Genomic DNA, 19,164 nt, shown 5'->3' on the forward strand with positions numbered 1-19,164 from the left:
GAATGACTGTAATGTATTTAAAAATGTCTTTCTTTTAATAAAAAAACAAAAAGAGTAGAGTGAGACATGCATCAGAGTGTGACAGAGTAGAGTGAGACACAGTACAGTACGACGTACAGCAGAGTGTGACAGAGTACAGTGAGACATACAGCACAGTGAGACAGAGTACAGTGAGACATACAGCACAGTGAGACATAAAGCACAGTGAGACAGAGTACAGTGAGACATACAGCACAGTGAGACATAAAGCACAGTGAGACAGAGTACAGTGAGACATACAGCACAGTGAGACAGAGTACAGTGAGACATACAGCACAGTGAGACATAAAGCACAGTGAGACAGAGTACAGTGAAACATAGCAGTGAGACCTGTTTCCATGGTTACAGGACCTGCTGGTGTTCCTACGTCAGGTGGTTGCTCATAAGGACCACAACCGAATGTCACTGTGGAACGTTTCCATGGTGATGGCCCCCAACTTGTTTTTCTCCCGTCACCATGGCAACAAGAAGTCTGTCATGAAGCCCACGGAGCAGATGGAGGAGGCTGTTGGCAGCGCCAACCTCCTGCGTGTCATGATCTCCTACCAGGACCACCTGTGGACGGTTAATGATATCATCACACTCTTCTACATCACTTCCTGTCCCCTGTGACCTCACTTCCTATTGTGTTCCAGGTGCCCTGCTTCTTGCTGGCCCAGGTGAGACAAATGAACCAGGTGTCCAATCAGAAGCAGCTCAGCCTCAAAGATAAAAGACTGCTGAGGAGATGGACCGACAAAGACCAGGACCAGGTGAGACAAGGACCAAGTGAAACCAGGATCAGGTGAAATCAAGACTAGGTGAGACCAGGAACAGGTGAGACCAGGACCAGGTTAGACCTAGACCAGGACCTAGATTTTTCTCCCACCATAGTGCAGTTCCACCACACTTTCTGTACCATACCATATTGTACCATACTGTATCAAACCATACCATACTTTACCAGCATTTATCCCGTGGTTCCACCGTACTTCCTGTGCTGGGGCTTCGCAGAACAGGTTTCCTCATGGTTCCACTGAAAAGTAGTGGAAAGAAGCTGTGACCACCGGGAACCATGTTCCTCCGTTGAGGTCATGAGCACCGAGGAATCGCTACTCTGGACTTGCTGCAGTATTTAAATATTTCATTGACAGTAACCCTCCATTGTTTACATGTACATTGCTCACTGGTTGTTTTAATTGGTTTATTGAAACATCGGTGCTGCACAGCAGGGAGTCTTTAAATGAGGAGCATACGCTCCCCTTCGTAACAGGAGGCGGGGCTTATGCAAGAGCTCCTCATCTCAGGAACAGGAGGTGGAACTTCAGTAGGAGCTCCTCCTCTCGGGAACAGGAGGAGGAACTTCAGAAGGAGCTCCTCTCCTCGGGAACAGGAGGAGGAGCTTCAGAAGGAGCTCCTCTCCTCGGGAACAGGAGGAGGAGCTTCAGAAGGAGCTCCTCTCCTTGGGAACAGGAGGAGGAGCTTCAGAAGGAGCTCCTCTCCTCAGGAACAGGAGGAGGAGCTTCAGAAGGAGCTCCTCCTCTCAGGAACAGGAGGAGGAGCTTCAGCAGGAACTGGACGCTACTATTCACCATGAGAAAGTTTAATCTGAGTCACACCGCCTACATTTTGCCATCCTGAGTGTGTGACTGTGAGTGTGTGTGACTGTGAGAGTGTGTGACTGTGAGTGTGTGTGACTGTGAGTGTGTGTGACTGTGAGTGTGTGTGACTGTGAGTGTGTGACTGTGAGTGTGTGTGACTGTGAGTGTGTGTGACTGTGAGTGTGTGTGACTGTGAGAGTGTGTGACTGTGAGAGTGTGTGACTGTGAGTGTGTGTGACTGTGAGTGTGTGTGACTGTGAGAGTGTGACTGTGAGTGTGTGTGACTGTGAGAGTGTGTGACTGTGAGTGTGTGTGAGACTGTGAGTGTGTGTGACTGTGAGAGTGTGTGACTGTGAGAGTGTGTGACTGTGAGTGTGTGACTGTGAGTGTGTGTGACTGTGAGTGTGTGTGACTGTGAGAGTGTGACTGTGAGTGTGTGTGACTGTGAGTGTGTGTGACTGTGAGAGTGTGTGACTGTGAGTGTGTGTGAGACTGTGAGTGTGTGTGACTGTGAGAGTGTGTGACTGTGAGAGTGTGTGACTGTGAGTGTGTGTGACTGTGAGTGTGTGACTGTGAGTGTGTGTGACTGTGAGTGTGTGTGACTGTGAGAGTGTGTGACTGTGAGTGTGTGTGACTGTGAGTGTGTGTGACTGTGAGTGTGTGTGACTGTGAGTGTGTGACTGTGAGAGTGTGTGACTGTGAGAGTGTGTTACTGTGAGTGTGTGACTGTGAGTGTGTGTGACTGTGAGAGTGTGTGACTGTGAGAGTGTGTGACTGTGAGTGTGTGACTGTGAGTGTGTGTGACTGTGAGAGTGTGTGACTGTGAGAGTGTGTGACTGTGAGTGTGTGTGACTGTGAGTGTGTGTGACTGTGAGTGTGTGACTGTGAGTGTGTGTGACTGTGAGTGTGTGTGACTGTGAGTGTGTGACTGTGAGTGTGTGTGACTGTGAGTGTGTGACTGTGAGTGTGTGTGACTGTGAGAGTGTGTGACTGTGAGAGTGTGTGACTGTGAGTGTGTGTGACTGTGAGTGTGTGTGACTGAGTGTCTGACAGTGTATGTGTGTGCGCGTAGGTCACAGAGTTGTATGAAGGAGTAATCAGAGTACATGCTCCCTGGCAAAGTAAAGTTTCCATGGCAATACAACTCCACGACCAGATGACGGCCAAAGACGTGACGTCACGCTTCCAGTGCCAGGACAGGTACACGCACACACACACGCACACACACACGCACACACACACACACACACACACACACACACACACACACACACACACACACACACACACACACACACACACACACACACACAGCTGCTGTGGGGTCTAATGTGTGTGTTTGTGTGACAGTGTGGTCCAGCATCTGTACGAAGTTGGAGGAAACATATGTGAGTGTCTCTCATCTGCCCATCTCTCACTGACACCTGTCTGTCTCTCTCACTGACACCTGTCTGTCTCTCTCACTGATACCTGTCTGTCTCTCTCACTGACACCTGTCTGTCTCTCTCACTGATACCTGTCTGTCTCTCTCACTGATACCTGTCTGTCTCTCTCACTGACACCTGTCTGTCTCTCTCACTGACACCTGTCTGTCTCTCTCACTGATACCTGTCTGTCTCTCTCACTGATACCTGTCACTCTCTCTCACTGACACCTGTCTGTCTCTCTCACTGACACCTGTCACTCTCTCTCACTGACACCTGTCTGTCTCTCTCACTGACACCTGTCACTCTCTCTCACTGACACCTGTCACTCTCTCTCACTGACACCTGTCACTCTCTCTCACTGATACCTGTCTGTCTCTCTCACTGATACCTGTCTGTCTCTCTCACTGACACCTGTCACTCTCTCTCACTGATACCTGTCTGTCTCTCTCACTGACACCTGTCACTCTCTCTCACTGACACCTGTCTGTTTCTCTCACTGACACCTGTCACTCTCTCTCACTGATACCTGTCTGTCTCTCTCACTGACACCTGTCACTCTCTCTCACTGATACCTGTCTGTCTCTCTCACTGACACCTGTCTGTCTCTCTCTCACTGACACCTGTCTGTCTCTCTCACTGACACCTGTCTGTCTCTCTCACTGACACCTGTCTGTCTCTCTCACTGACACCTGTCACTCTCTCTCACTGACACCTGTCTGTCTCTCTCACTGACACCTGTCTGTCTCTCTCTCACTGACACCTGTCTGTCTCTCTCACTGACACCTGTCTGTCTCTCTCACTGATACCTGTCTGTCTCTCTCACTGACACCTGTCTGTCTCTCTCACTGATACCTGTCTGTCTCTCTCACTGACACCTGTCTGTCTCTCTCACTGACACCTGTCTGTCTCTCTCACTGATACCTGTCTGTCTCTCTCACTGATACCTGTCTGTCTCTCTCACTGACACCTGTCACTCTCTCTCACTGATACCTGTCTGTCTCTCTCACTGACACCTGTCTGTCTCTCTCACTGATACCTGTCACTCTCTCTCACTGATACCTGTCTGTCTCGCTCACTGACACCTGTCTGTCTCTCTCACTGATACCTGTCTGTCTCTCTCACTGACACCTGTCTGTCTCTCTCACGGACACCTGTCACTCTCTCTCACTGACACCTGTCTGTCTCTCTCACTGATACCTGTCTGTCTCTCTCACTGACACCTGTCACTCTCTCTCACTGACACCTGTCTGTCTCTCTCACTGATACCTGTCTGTCTCTCTCACTGATACCTGTCTGTCTCTCTCACTGACACCTGTCACTCTCTCTCACTGACACCTGTCTGTCTCTCTCACTGACACCTGTCACTCTCTCTCACGGACACCTGTCTGTCTCTCTCACTGACACCTGTCTGTCTCTCTCACTGACACCTGTCACTCTCTCTCACTGATACCTGTCTGTCTCTCTCACTGACACCTGTCACTCTCTCTCACTGACACCTGTCACTCTCTCTCACTGATACCTGTCTGTCTCTCTCACTGACACCTGTCACTCTCTCTCACTGATACCTGTCTGTCTCTCTCACTGACACCTGTCACTCTCTCTCACGGACACCTGTCTGTCTCTCTCACTGACACCTGTCTGTCTCTCTCACTGACACCTGTCACTCTCTCTCACTGACACCTGTCTGTCTCTCTCACTGACACCTGTCACTCTCTCTCACTGATACCTGTCTGTCTCTCTCACTGACACCTGTCACTCTCTCTCACTGATACCTGTCTGTCTCTCTCACTGACACCTGTCACTCTCTCTCACTGACACCTGTCTGTCTCTCTCACTGACACCTGTCTGTCTCTCTCACTGACACCCGTCTGTCCTTCTCAGGTGAGCGTCGGCTGCGTCCAGACTGCATCTTATTGGACGTTTACAGAGTCAATCCTCATTGTAATTGGCTGGTGAAGCCCTGAATCATCACCACGTGGTTCATGTTGATGCAGGTTCAGTGAACTGTCTCCCCCTGCTGGCAACTGCCTGGAACGGAACTGAACTGAGAATATATAAGCAGAAACAGCCTTTTCAAGAAATTGCATATTAATGATAATCAGAAATCCTAATGAATAATGAATGAGTAGAATGTAAATGTATTTTTATCTCAATGTATTTATGCTAGTGATTGAACTGATTGATTAAAGTGATTGAACAGATTGATTAATAAAGAGATCAACTGCGATTGAACTGATTGATTAAAGTGATCAAACTGATTAAGAATCAATTTCTTCCATAAAATGACCATTGGTAGCATCCATACAGTGTTAAATAAACTGGTAAACTGCTAAATAAAGTGGGAGACAGGTCCATAAAGCAGTAAATAAAGTGGGAGACTGGTAAATAAAGTGGTAGACTGATAAATAAAGTGGGAGACTGGTAAATAAAGTGGGAGACTGGTAAATAAAGTGGGAGACTGGTCAATAAAGTGGGAGACTGGTCAATAAAGTGGGAGACTGGTCAATAAAGTGGGAGACTGGTAAATAAAGTGGGAGACTGGTCAATAAAGTGGTAATTAGTTGTAAACTGGCAAATAAAGTGGCAAAGTTGTAAACTGGTAAATAAAAGTTATAAACTGGTAACTAAAAATTATAAACTGGTAAATAATGTTTTAAAGTGGTAAACAAAGTTGTAAACTGATAAAGTGTTAAACAAAGTTGTAAAGTAGTAAATAAAGTGGTAAACAAAGTTGTAGAAGCAGTGGAGTGTAGAACATCCCCAGGATGTGTAAATAAATCAGTTTTATTCTGATAGATTGAAGTTTCTGCTCATGAAACTGAACATTAACTTTTTATAGAATCACACTTCATGTTCACCCATTCAATCTGCTGAGGTAGGGTGGAGTCCAGATGTTCTCCTCAGCTGATGGAGTTCAGATGTTCTCATCAGCTGATGGAGTCCAGATGTTGTTCCTCAGCTGATGGAGTCCAGATGTTCTCCTCAGCTGATGGAGCCCAGGTTTTGTTCCTCAGCTGATGGAGTCCAGATGTTGTCCTCAGCTGATGGAGCCCAGGTTTTGTTCCTCAGCTGATGGAGTTCAGATGTTCTCATCAGCTGATGGAGTCCAGATGTTCTCCTCAGCTGATGGAGTCCAGATGTTGTTCCTCAGCTGATGGAGTCCAGATGTTGTTCCTCAGCTGATGGAGTCCAGGTTTTGTTCCTCAGCTGATGGAGTCCAGATGTTCTCCTCAGCTGATGGAGCCCAGGTTTTGTTCCTCAGCTGATGGAGTCCAGATGTTGTCCTCAGCTGATGGAGCCCAGGTTTTGTTCCTCAGCAGCCATGGCGGCGGCCTGCAGTGTCTCTGTGTCGCTCTGCAGTGGATTCAGCTGCTTCCTCTCACTGTGCATGTTGTTCTCATGTCGCTTCAGATCTGACGCCTGGAAGTACAGAGTGAGAGTGAATACACCACCGACCCATCGTATAGCATGTAGGAGACTATAAACCACAGTCTGTGAACACGAATCCACAGTCTGTGAACACTGTAAACCACTGTCTGTGGGCACTAAGGATGTTACCTTGGCGAACGCCTTCGTACACGATGGACAGACGAACGGTTTCTCTCCTCGATGTCGCCGCTCGTGATCCTTAAGGTGAGACTTATGTTTGAAGGCCTGCAGAGACAGACAGGTGAGAGGGAGACAGTTGAGAGAGACAAGTGAGAGACAGACAATTGAGAGAGACAAGTGAGACACAGGTGAGAGAAAGACAAGAGAGAGACAGACAGGTGAGAGGGAGACAGTTGAGAGTGACAGGAGAGAGACAAGTGAGAGACAGACAGTTGAGAGAGACAAGTGAGACACAGGTGAGAGAAAGACAAGGGAGAGACAGCCAGGTGAGAGAGACAAGTGAGAGAGACAAGTGAGACACAGGTGAGAGAAAGACAAGGGAGAGACAGCCAGGTGAGAGAGACAAGTGAGAGAGACAAGTGAGACACAGGTGAGAGAAAGACAAGGGAGAGACAGCCAGGTGAGAGAGACAAGTGAGAGAGACAAGTGAGACACAGGTGAGAGAAAGACAAGGGAGAGACAGACAATTGAGAGAGACAAGTGAGACACAGGTGAGAGAAAGACAAGGGAGAGACAGACAATTGAGAGAGACAAGTGAGACACAGGTGAGAGAAAGACAAGTGAGAGACAGAAGTGAGAGAAGCAAGTGTGTGTGTATCTTAAAGAGTGTCTCAGATTCACAGTGTGTATGTCACTGTATGTATCAGAGCGTGTGTGTTACTGTATTTGTCAGAGCGTGTGTGTTACTGTATTTGTCAGAGCGTGTGTGTTACTGTATTTGTCAGTGTGTGTGTCAGAGTGCGGATGTGAGAGGCACAAGTGAGTGACAGACAGGTAAGAAAGACAAGCGTGTGTGTATCTTAAAGAGTGTGTCTCAGATTCACAGTGTGTGTTAGAGAGTGCGTATGTGTGGTTCATTGTGTGTGTGTGTATCAGTGTGTGTCAATGAGTGTTTCAGTGTGTGTGTATCAAAGTGTGTGTCAATGAGTGTTTCAGTGTGTGTGTATCAAAGTGTGTGTCAAAGTGTGTATCAGTGTATGTATGTGTGAGATTGTGTATGTCAGAGAGTGTGTCAGAGAATGTGTTTCAGTATGTGTATCAGTGTTTGTCAGTGTGTGTGTGTAAAAGAACGTGTGTCAGAGTGTGTATAAGAGAGTGTATTTGTGTGTTTTTTTTAGTTATTTGATAGGGACCGTGCATATTAATGAACATCTGGAAAACAGTGTAAATATGCCAGATTATAGCAAAAATGCTAAATGCTAATTCCCATCTGTTGTCCCACAAACAAAAAATAAAAAATACATTTACAATAAATAAATAAATTTACCGTATTTTCCGCACTATAAGGCGCACCGCATTATAAGGCCCACCTACATCAATTGACATAATTTACTACTTTGTTCATATATAAGGCGCACCGCCCTATAAGGCACATGGAATAGACCAGTGGTCAGCAACCTTTATAGCTCAAAGCCATTAAGTTACATTTTCCACTGATTCTAACACCCAGAGAGGTGCACACACTTTATTTTGATAGTCCTACCTGCAGCCTATGCCAGGAGGACACTACACACAAAACCTTCTTCACTGCTGGTTGACAACTTACAACTACCGCTAATAAACTAAACTACATGAACTAAGCAACAAAAACACAACACAACACAATTATTACCGACACCACAAACCAAATAGAACCCCCAATAATTGCATTTAAAACACCACAAACAGAAACTCCCATAATTCATTGCAGCTGTCGGCTGCACTGAGGAGCTCAGGATGCAAGGCATGATGGGAATTCATGTTTTGTGTTGTTGGAGGTTATTGTGGGTTGTTGTTGGGCTTGGTGTTGTGTTGATTGTGTTTATGTGTTTTTGTTCCCCAGTTTAGGGAGTCATTATTTCATCTAGTTTATTTTGGTTTGTTAGAATGTTGGTGTGCAACCATGAGTGATGAAGGTGTTGTGTGGAGTCTCGTCCGCACTGAAGATCCAGTTGTCAAAATAAAAGCCTCTGGTTGTTCAGCTGTCAAATAGCATCTTGAGTAGAGCAATTCTTCCATATATAAGGCGCACTGGCAGCTTTTGAGAAAATTTGAGGTATTTAGGTGCCTTATAGTGTGGAAAATACAGTACAAAAATTACATACTGTATATTAAATAGCAGACAGTTAAACGTGTTCACAGACTTGGCTTTCTTTCATCCACAGTTTAAGGTGCAGTTTAAAAGTTGACGTGTGGTACATTCTCTTATTGTGAAGGGAAGACTGTTCCACTAGTGACTCCCTTTGACAGACAGCACATTCAGTCTGTGTGGCACCTCACAGTCCCCGTGAGCAGGGGCCCTGGTGCCCATGCCCCTCACCGCCTTAGGTTTAATAAAATCCTTTAGTGGAGGAGGAGCAAGTCCATGTAAAACTTTCAATATAAAACAGGATTTTTTTAAATGAACAAAGTTATTGAAATTAAAAAGATTATGCTTCTCTAAAATCCTAGAGTGGTAAAATGAGTTTGGTTTTCAGTCCTAGATTTTTCTAGCTTTTATAAAAAGAGATTGGCTAGGTTTTATTGTGGTGTCAGCAGCAAGTGACCAGGAGGTGATACAATACTCAATGTGGAATATAATCATAGTGTGCAAAAACATCTTTGCAGCATTTAGGGTCATAAAAGGCCTAATGCGTCTAAAATTCTGTACATTAAAATTGACTGTGTGTGTGAGCCGTTTGATGTGCTTTTTAAAAGTTCAATTTGGGTCCAGAGTGAAGCCTAGGTTTTTAAATTTGCTCACTAGGCCAAGCTCGACGCCATCCAGGTAAACATTAGACTGCTGGAGATGGCAAGGACTTTTACTGGACATCATGCCAACAGTTTTTTTGTATTCAGTTGTAAGTGTGAGGCCATGACCCAGTTGTGAATACGGGCCATTGCTGAAGTTAAAATTTGAGAGGCCTCCTGTGGTGTTTTTGCTTTGGTAGAAACGACAGCATCATCGGCATACATTTGAATATTTAAGTCGGGGCAAACATCAGCTAAATCATTTATATAAATAGAAAATAAAATAGGTCCCAGAATGCTGCTTTGGGGGACACCTGCTGGACACTTGCGATATTCTGATTTGTTGCCAGAGATGGATACACATTGTAGTCTGTCAGATAAGTATGATTTGAACCAGTGCATTGTTTCTTGTGATAAATTGAATGTGGACAGTTTTGAAAGGAGGATATGGTGATTTACTGTATCAAAGGCCTTCTTGAGGTCTAGGAAAACAGCCCCATACACAACCATTTCTATCAAGAAGACCTATGATCTTCTCCACAAACAAACAATTTGTGAACTCTGTTGAATGATAATTACGGAAACCAAACTGCATGGGGTGTAGGATTATTAGATTAGATTAGATTAGAAGCTTTATTGTCATTGTACATGGTACAACGAAATTGCGGTGTAGCTACAGTAGACACACAGTAGACATACAATGGAACACAGCAGCCATTCTCACATTCAGCATTCATTCATCTCAGCAGACACACCATATATACAGAATAACCTAAACATTCACACACACATTCAGCTCTCATACAGACCCGCTCACACACACCCAGATGAGTGAGTAAGTGAGGACATTAGTGCAGTAAGGTGTAAAAAAGAAACATACCGATAATAAGTTATAGAACATACAAAACTAGCTACTTGAGGTACCTTGGCTGAAATCTGTGTCCAGTGTTCAGACGTTCATTCAGTTGTTTTGCTACCCACTTTTCAGAATTTTTAGAGATTGAGTGGAGTATGCTGATTGGTCAATAACTAGAAAACTCTGTTTTATCTCCAAATTTAAAAATAGGGCTGGTCAACTTCCATGCTGTGGGCACAACACTTTCTTTAAGAGATACGTTTATCAGATGAGTGATGGGCACAGCTCAGGAATCTTTATGTTGTTTAAAAAAAACATGTGTTCATTCCAAAGGCATCTTTGGATTTTGAGCATTTTAGGGAGTTGATGATGTTAAGTACTTATGTGCTAGATATTTTTTCAATATTGAAGACTGCATGATTAGGATTAGCAGGCTGGATGGTGCAGTCGGATGGAGAAAACTTCAGAGCAATTTCATTGACAGAGTTGAAGAAGTATTCATTCATTTCTGTTGCTATAACAGCATGATTTATAGAAACACCATTTAATTTTATTTCAATGTTTTCTGTGCTGCCTGCCTCATAATTTATTTATGTTTTTCCATATTGATTTAATATTACCGTTTCCATCCTCAATAATGTTGATGTAGAAATTTGCTTTTGCTTTTCGAACTATGCTTGTTACTTGGTTTCTGCTTGAGGTAAATAACTGCCTATCTGGGTGTCAGGCTGTGTTTCACTGTGTGCGTGTGTCAGTGTGTGTGTCAGAGAGTGTGTGTATCAGAGTGTTTGTCAGATTGTGTGTGTCTGTGTGTGTGTGTCAGAATGTTGGTGTGTGCATGTCAGAGTACGTGTCAGAGTGTGTGTGTATCAGTGTCTTTGTGTATGTGTTAGAGTGTGTGTTAAAAGTGTGTGTGTCAGAGAGAGAGTGTGTGTGTGTGTGTGTGTGTGTGTGTGTGTGTGTGTGTGTGTGTGTGTGTGTGTGTGTGTGTGTGTGTGTGTGTGTCTGTGTGTTTGAGTTTGTGTATGTCCGAGTGTCAAAGTGTGTGGGTCAGAGTGTGTCTATTAGTGTGTCTGTTGGGATCTCACAAGACCACAGAAAGTTCGTTTCTAAGGAAAGACAATTTTCATATGTCATGATACATGAATTCTGACCCAGGAATGTGATTGTCCATCACACCCAGTGGGGGGACCTTTTGCCACAGACTCCTCCCCCGCTTTCTGCTGAAAAGACGCTTCCCCCATGCACTCAGCCAGTCACTGATTGGTTGAAGCTCTCAGGATTCGACACCTTCGAATCCACAAACTTTCAAGAAAAGCCTGCAAAAGCAGTCTTGCAAAAGAGTCTTGCAGCGAGTTGTCTCCTGTGAACACCAAGGAAGAGCTGCTTCCCAGCAGCTCAGCTCACCCAGCGTTAGCATACAGCTAACACCAGAGGCCTGCAACCAGGGGCCTTCACTCCTCAACTCCTCTGCTGACCCGACCACGAGGGTCAGACCTTCCCCTGGTCCAGAGACCAGCACCCAGAGTCTGATCTCCCATCAACCAGGAAAACCAACCAGTTCCTCCAGGACGGACCAGGGAAACGACGCCTCACAGAACTTCTTTGTGTTTTTCCTGAACCAGCAGGAAAACCATCACAGACCTGAGCGACCAGCTCCTCAGTCTGGACAAAAGGAACAACCAGGAGCTGCAAAGAAGGACTCCTGAAACATCAACTTCATCTTCTTCTCCTCAGCCTGCAGAACCAGCAACCACAGTTAGCAGGAGGTGCTAACTACAGGAGAAGACACCAGCTTCCCTCCAGCAGGACAACAACTGAACTCCTTCAAGGAAGTGGGAACAACTGGGCTTTACCTGAGATTAGTTAAACCTGATGCTATGATAGAACTGTTTAACTTTATGAAGATGTGTTGATTCTATTACAGTGATCAAGTTCCATATATAATGATATTAGGAGCAGTTATCAACTTGTAAACCAACGTTAGCTCTGCCACAGACACAGGGTCTGCATGCTAATCTTTGCTTTACTAACTTGTTAACTCACAATCCTACACATATCACATCAAAGACAACATCACACAGTAACTGAACACCATCTGACGACTCCTGATGTTTTACAAAGCAAGTCTCATTCACATCAACTCATTCTAGAAATGGTCCTTTAGCAGAGACACACAGGAAGCAGATGCTAAAGACTAGCTTCCATGTTCCATTGTTCTCCAGCACATGGTGGAGACCCAGGACAGACCTCCTGCTCTCTGACAACCTCCATGTGAATGTAGTTTCTTGTGACCCGCCATCTTGTTTTGTAGTTCCATCACACACACACACTCCTTCCACCTCTTTCTCTCTCTCTCCCCACACACACACACACACACACACACACACACACACACACACACACACACACACACACACACACACACACACACACACACACACACACACACACACACACACACACACACACACACACACACACACACACACACACACACAGCTGTATATAGGTAGTTAGAATCTGTGTTTTATTTGTTTTCATTGTAAATAAATATATTTTTGGAATCATACTTTCTGTTTTATTAATGAGCACAAAGGAGAATGAAATGTCGACCTCTTCTGTGTCACAAACTCCAAAATCCTTCAAGCTTTACTGTTAATTCTGGTAATTGTAATTAATTTAACTATTAATTCAAATTCCTGATTAAGTGTTTAGTATATCTTATGAGACTGATAGAACTGAATTGTCTATCGTTTCCTGTTAAGACAGGTGGAGCTCCGAGGTTCTGATACACATCAGATTACATTTCAACATTATTAATAACTATCTTTGATCAATATTAATCATTATCGATAGCCAACCACAACAGTGTCAGGGTGTGTATGTCAGAGTGTTTAAAAATGTGTGTTAGAGTGTGTGGGTCAGAGTGTGTCCGTCACAGAGTGAGTCAGTGTGTCAGTGAAAGAGAACCTGTCAGTGTGTCAGAGAGTGTGTGTCTGTCAGAGGATGTGTGTCAGATTGTGTCAGAGAGTGTGTGTCAGAGTGTGTGTGTGTGTGTGTGTGTGTGTGTGTGTGTGTGTGTGTGTGTGTGTGTGTGTGTGTGTGTGTGTGTGTGTGTGTATGTGTGTGTGTGTATCAGAGTGTTTGTCAGTGTGTGACAGAGTGTGAGTCAGAGGACATATGTTAGAGTGTGTGTGGCAGTGTTTGTGTCAGTGTGTGTGTTAGTTTGTGTATGTCAGAGTGTTTGTGTGTGTGTGTGTGTGTGTATATATCAGTGTTTGTCACACACAATCTGACACACTGACAGAGTGTGTGTAAGAGAACATGTCAGAGTGAGTGTGTGTGTGTGTGTCAGAGAGTGTGTAAGAGAACGTGTGTCAGAGTGTGTGTGTGTCAAAGTGTGTGTGTCGGGGTGTGTTTACGTTTGTTCGATTGTGTGTGTCTGTAACAGTGTGTCAGAGAACGTGCGTCAAGAGTGTGTGTGTCTGTGTGTCACAGAGTGAGCCAGAGTATGTGTCAGCGTGTGTGTTTTTGTGTGTGTGCGTCAGATTGTGTGTCTCTGTGTGAATGTTTGTCAGAGAGCATGTCAGAGTGTGTTTCATGGTGTGTGTCTGTGTGTCTCAGAGTGTGCGTGTGTCAGAGAGAGTAATGTGTGTGTGTGTGCGTCAGAGTGTGTGTCAGAGAGAGTAGTGTGTGTGTGTGTGCAGAGTGTGTGTCAGTTTGTGTGTGTGTGTGTGTCAGAGTGTGTGACAAAGAGTGTGTGTCAGAGTGTGTTATTGTGTGGTGTGTGTCAATGTGTGGGGGTGTCACAGAGTGAGTCAGAGTGTGTGTGTGTCAGACAGTGAGTCTGTGTGTGTGTGTGTGTGTGTGTGTGTCAGTGTGTGTCAGTGTGTCAACATGTGTGTCAGACAGTTTCAGCATGTGTGTGTGTGTCAGTGTGTGAGAGAGTGTGCGTGTGTGTGTGTGTCAGAGTGTTTGTGTGTCAGAGTCTGGGCGTTTTTGTGAGTGTGTGTCAGAAAACGTGTGTCAGAGTGTGATTTGCGGTGTGTCCGTGTGTGTGTGTCACAGAGTAAGTCAGATTGTGTGTGTCAGAGTGTGTGTGTTTGTGTGTCAGAGTTTGTGTCTCTGTGTGTGTCAGAGAACGTGTGTAAGAGTGTGTGAGTGTTTGTGTCAGTGTCTCAGAGTGTTTGTCAGTGTGTCATAGAGTGTGTGTCTCTGTGTGTGTGTCAGAGTGTACGTAAGAGAGTGTGTGTGTCGGGGTGTTGGTATGTGTGTGTGTCACAGAGTGAGTCAGAGTGTGTGTGTGTGTGTGTGTGTGTGTGTGTGTGTGATAGAGTGAGTCAGCGTGTGTCAAAAGTGTGTGTATGTCAGAGAGTGTGCGTCAGAGAGAGTAATGTGTGTGTGTGTGTGTCAGAGAGTGTGTGTCAGAGAGAGTAGTGTGTGTGTGTGTGTGTGCAGAGTGTGTGTCAGCTTGTGTGTGTGTGTGTATGTCAAAGAGTGTGTGTCAGTGTGTCAAAGTGTGTGTGTTATTGTTATTGTGTGGTGTGTGTCGGGGTGTGTCAGTGTGTGGGGGTGTCACAGAGTGAGTCAGAGTGTGTGCCTGTGTCAGAGTGAGTCAGTGTGTCAACATGTGTGTCAGAGTGTTTCAGTGTGTGAGAGAATGTGTGTGTCAGAGTTTGTGCGTCTATGTGTGTGTCAGAGAGTGTGATTCGCGGTGTGTCCGTGTGTGTGTGTGTGTGATAGAGTGAGCCAGAGTGTGTGTCAGCGTGTGTGTGTGTCAGATTGTGTGTCTCTGTGTGTGTCAGAGAACGTGCGTCAAAAGTGTGTGTGTGTCTGTGTGTCAACATGTGTGTCAGAGTGTTTCGGTGTGTGTGTCAGACTGTGTCAGAGTGTGTGTTTCTGAGTATGCGTGTGTCAGAGTCTGTGTGTGTGTCAGAGAGTGTGATTCGCAGTGTTTGTGTCACAGAGCAAGTCAAGAGTGTGTTTCAGATTGTGTGTGTGAGAATGTGTGTCACAGTGTGCATCTCTGTGTGTGTCCGTGTGTCACAGAGTGAGTCAGAGTGTGTGTCTCTGTGTGTGTGTGTGTCAGATAACGTGCGTCAGGAGTGTGTGTGTCACAGAGTGAGTCAGAGTGTGTGTCAGTGTGAGTGTGAGTGCATCAGATTGTGTGTCTCTGTGTGTGTGTCTGTGTGTGTGACTATATTTCAGAGTGTGTGTCAGAGAGAGTGTGTGTGTGTGTTTCAGAGCGTGTGCATCTGTGTGTGTGTGTGTGTCAGAGAACATGTGTCAGAGTGTGTGTGTGTGTCAGACTGTCATTGAGTGTGTCAGAGAGCGTGTCGGTGTGTGTGTCACAGAGTGAGTCAGAGTGTGTGTCTCTGTGTGTGTGTGTGTCAGATAACGTGCGTCAGGAGTGTGTGTGTCACAGAGTGAGTCAGAGTGTGTGTCAGTGTGAGTGTGAGTGCATCAGATTGTGTGTCTCTGTGTGTGTGACTATATTTCAGAGTGTGTGTCAGAGAGAGTGTGTGTGTGTGTTTCAGAGCGTGTGCATCTGTGTGTGTGTGTGTGTCAGAGAACATGTGTCAGAGTGTGTGTGTGTGTCAGACTGTCATTGAGTGTGTCAGAGAGCGTGTCGGTGTGTGTGTCACAGAGTGAGTCAGAGTGTCTGTCAGAGAATAAGTCAGAGAGTGAGTCAGAGTGTCTGTCAGAGAATAAGTCAGAGAGTGAGTCAGAGACCCACCTTGTCACACATCTGGCAGGAGAACGGTCTTTCATTGCTGTGAACTCGTTCATGTTTCTTCAGGTCCGGAGCTCGAATGAACGATTTCCCACAAACGTCACACCTGTAAGGTTTAAAGCCTGTGTGGATCTTCAGGTGCTCTGCAGAAGACAGACAGGTAGATAGATAGGTGAGAGACAGGTAGAGAGAGGTAGACAGAGAGGAAGAGAGACACAGACACGTGAGACTTAAAGGCATGTTGCCCTTCAGGTGCGTTTCAGGTGCGTTACCTTTCAGGTGAGCGTGTGTGGTGAAAGCTTTGGTGCAGATCTCACAGGCGAATGGTCTTTCTGCTGAGTGAAGCTTCTCGTGTTTCCTGCAGAGATAAACAACAGAAAGAGTCTGTCACCATGGTAACAGACTGAACCCAACCCACTGGCTATCACCGTGGTAACAGACTGAACACAACCTGCTGGCTGTCACCGTGGTAACAGGCTGAACCCAACCCACTGGCTATCACCGTGGTAACAGACTGAACACAACCTGCTGGCTGTCACCGTGGTAACAGACTGAACCCAACCCACTGGCTATCACCGTGGTAACAGACTGAACCCAACCCACTGGCTATCACCGTGGTAACAGACTGAACACAACCTGCTGGCTGTCACCGTGGTAACAGACTGAACACAACCTGCTGGCTGTCACCGTGGTAACAGGCTGAACACAACCTGCTGGCTGTCACCGTGGTAACAGGCTGAACACAACCTGCTGGCTGTCACCATGGTAACAGGCTGAACACAACCTACTGGCTATCACCGTGGTAACAGGCTGAACACAACCTGCTGGCTGTCACCGTGGAAACAGGCTGAACACAACCTGCTGGCTGTCACCATGGTAACAGGCTGAACACAACCTACTGGCTATCACCGTGGTAACAGGCTGAACACAACCCGCTGGCTGTCACCGTGGTAACAGGCTGAACACAACCCACTGGCTATCACCGTGGTAACAGACTGAACACAACCTGCTGGCTGTCACCGTGGTAACAGGCTGAACACAACCCACTGGCTATCACCGTGGTAACAGACTGAACACAACCTGCTGGCTGTCACCGTGGAAACAGGCTGAACACAACCTGCTGGCTGTCACCATGGTAACAGGCTGAACACAACCTACTGGCTATCACCGTGGCAACAGACTGAACACAACCTGCTGGCTGTCACCGTGGTAACAGACTGAACCCAACCTACTGGCTATCACCGTGGTAACAGACTGAACACAACCTGCTGGCTGTCACCGTGGTAACAGACTGAACACAACCTACTGGCTATCACCGTGGTAACAGACTGAACACAACCTGCTGGCTGTCACCGTGGTAACAGGCTGAACACAACCTGCTGGCTGTCACCGTGGTAACAGACTGAACACAACCTGCTGGCTGTCACCGTGGTAACAGGCTGAACACAACCTGCTGGCTGTCACCGTGGTAACAGGCTGAACACAACCTGCTGGCTGTCACCATGGTAACAGGCTGAACACAACCTGCTGGCTGTCACCATGGTAACAGGCTGAACACAACCTGCTGGCTGTCACCATGGTAACAGGCTGAACAGACAGCAGGACCACAGCTTGTCCACATACAGTTTGTCCAGAGAGCTTGATCACAGTTTTTCCACAAACAATTTGACCACAGACAGTTTGAGCAGACAGCAGGACCACAGATAGTTTGTACAGACGGCAGGACCACAGGGTTTGTCCACAGACAGCAGGACTGCAGGCAGTTTGCTCACAGGCAGCAGGACCACAGTTTGTCCTCAGACATCTTGTCCACAGACAGTTTGTCCAGACAGCAGGGCCACAGACAGTCTGTCCACAGGCATCAGGATCACAGACAGTTTGTCCAGACAGCAGGGCCACAGACAGCTTGTCCACACAATTTGACCACAGACAGCAGGGACACTCACCGCAGTCGGTTCTCGTCCAGAAAGCTCTTCCCACACACCTGGCAGGCCAGCTGCTCGCGGTGTCCGTACAGAAGGTACTCGAACTTCATATCGGCGGCAGCTGTGGACCAGCCAGGCGGTTGTTCGTCCTTCACCTCCCCCATACTGTCTGCAAATGTCAGCGTCTGAGTGCCGTGATGCTCCGCCCCCAGCTCTTTCGGCTCCGCCTCCATCTCCGACACCACATCCTGGTCGTAGCAGGTCACCTGGAACAGAAGATGTGCACACACAGGTGGAGGAGTGTGCTCACTCGCACACACAAACACACGCACGATGGCACACACCTTGTGCACGTCCTCATTGGTCAGTTCTTTCAAAATGGCTTCTTGCACACGCAGAGCAGCGCTCGGAGATTTATCCAGTTCCTGATTGGCTGACGTCTCCACCAGGTCGTCTGTGCAGGGCGTATCATCATGCTCGCCAAGCACCTGCAAACAGATGAGGACACCATAGCTCTGAAGACTCTGAGTGAACAGGTGAGTGGACAGGTGGGTTAACAGGTGAGTGGACAGGTGGGTTAACAGGTGAGTGGACAGGGAACAGGTGAGTGGACAGGTGGGTTAACAGGTGAGTGGACAGGGAACAGGTGAGTGGACAGGTGGGTTAACAGGTGAGTGGACAGGGAACAGGTGAGTGAAGAGATGAGTGGACAGGTGGTAAAAGGGAACAGGTGAGTGAAGAGGTGAATGGACAGGGAACAGGTGAGTGGGCAGGTGGGTGAACGGGGAACAGGTGAGTGAAGAGGGGAGTGGACAGGGAACAGGTGAGTGAAGAGGTGAATGGACAGGGAACAGGTGAGTGGGCAGGTGGGTGAACGGGGAACAGGTGAGTGAAGAGGGGAGTGGACAGGGAACAGGTGAGTGGGCAGGGAACAGGTGAGTGAAGAGGTGAATGGACAGGGAACAGGTGAGTGGGCAGGTGGTGAACGGGGAACAGGTGAGTGAAGAGGTGAGTGGACAGGTGTACCTCAGAGCAGCTCTGTGATTGGCTGATGAGTAAACAGGTGTACCTCAGAGTCGACAGCTAGCTGAGCTTCAGGTGGCAGTGCCATTTTTACGATGTCATAAGGAAACTTCTCTTTGTCTTCTGATGATACATCTCGTTTCTGAAGAAACCACCAACACATCGTCACACAGGAGGAGCTGTGTGTGTGTGTGTTGTGTGTGTGTGTGTGTGTGTGTGTGTGTGTGTGTGTGTGTGTGTGTGTGTGTGTGAGACCTGA

General features: G+C 46.7%; 2 protein-coding genes across 2 annotated transcripts in view; one reads left to right on the forward strand and one right to left on the reverse strand.

Moving 5' to 3' along the window:
• The window catches only part of arhgap28 (Rho GTPase activating protein 28), a gene marked incomplete at both ends in the record, with an annotated part of 11,535 nt that extends 6,525 nt beyond the window's left edge, over positions 1-5,010 (forward strand). The window contains 5 exons of the mRNA XM_080515216.1: positions 388-603; positions 675-791; positions 2,692-2,819; positions 2,970-3,007; positions 4,928-5,010. Coding sequence (XP_080371342.1) covers positions 388-603; positions 675-791; positions 2,692-2,819; positions 2,970-3,007; positions 4,928-5,010 — 582 coding nt within the window. The remainder of the gene's footprint in view (positions 1-387; positions 604-674; positions 792-2,691; positions 2,820-2,969; positions 3,008-4,927) is intronic.
• A 799-nt stretch (positions 5,011-5,809) lies between these two features.
• Positions 5,810-19,164, reverse strand: part of zbtb14 (zinc finger and BTB domain containing 14) — a 15,377-nt gene continuing 2,022 nt past the window's right edge. Inside the window, exons 2-8 of the mRNA XM_080515217.1 lie at positions 18,952-19,047; positions 18,227-18,370; positions 17,904-18,148; positions 16,230-16,315; positions 15,961-16,100; positions 6,605-6,700; positions 5,810-6,466 (exon numbers count right to left, since the gene is read on the reverse strand). Coding sequence (XP_080371343.1) covers positions 6,332-6,466; positions 6,605-6,700; positions 15,961-16,100; positions 16,230-16,315; positions 17,904-18,148; positions 18,227-18,370; positions 18,952-19,047 — 942 coding nt within the window. The 3' untranslated portion in view covers positions 5,810-6,331. The remainder of the gene's footprint in view (positions 6,467-6,604; positions 6,701-15,960; positions 16,101-16,229; positions 16,316-17,903; positions 18,149-18,226; positions 18,371-18,951; positions 19,048-19,164) is intronic.

This window comes from Blennius ocellaris (genome assembly GCF_963422515.1).
Source record: "Blennius ocellaris genome assembly, chromosome: 19".
Taxonomy (NCBI): Eukaryota; Metazoa; Chordata; class Actinopteri; order Blenniiformes; family Blenniidae; genus Blennius; species Blennius ocellaris.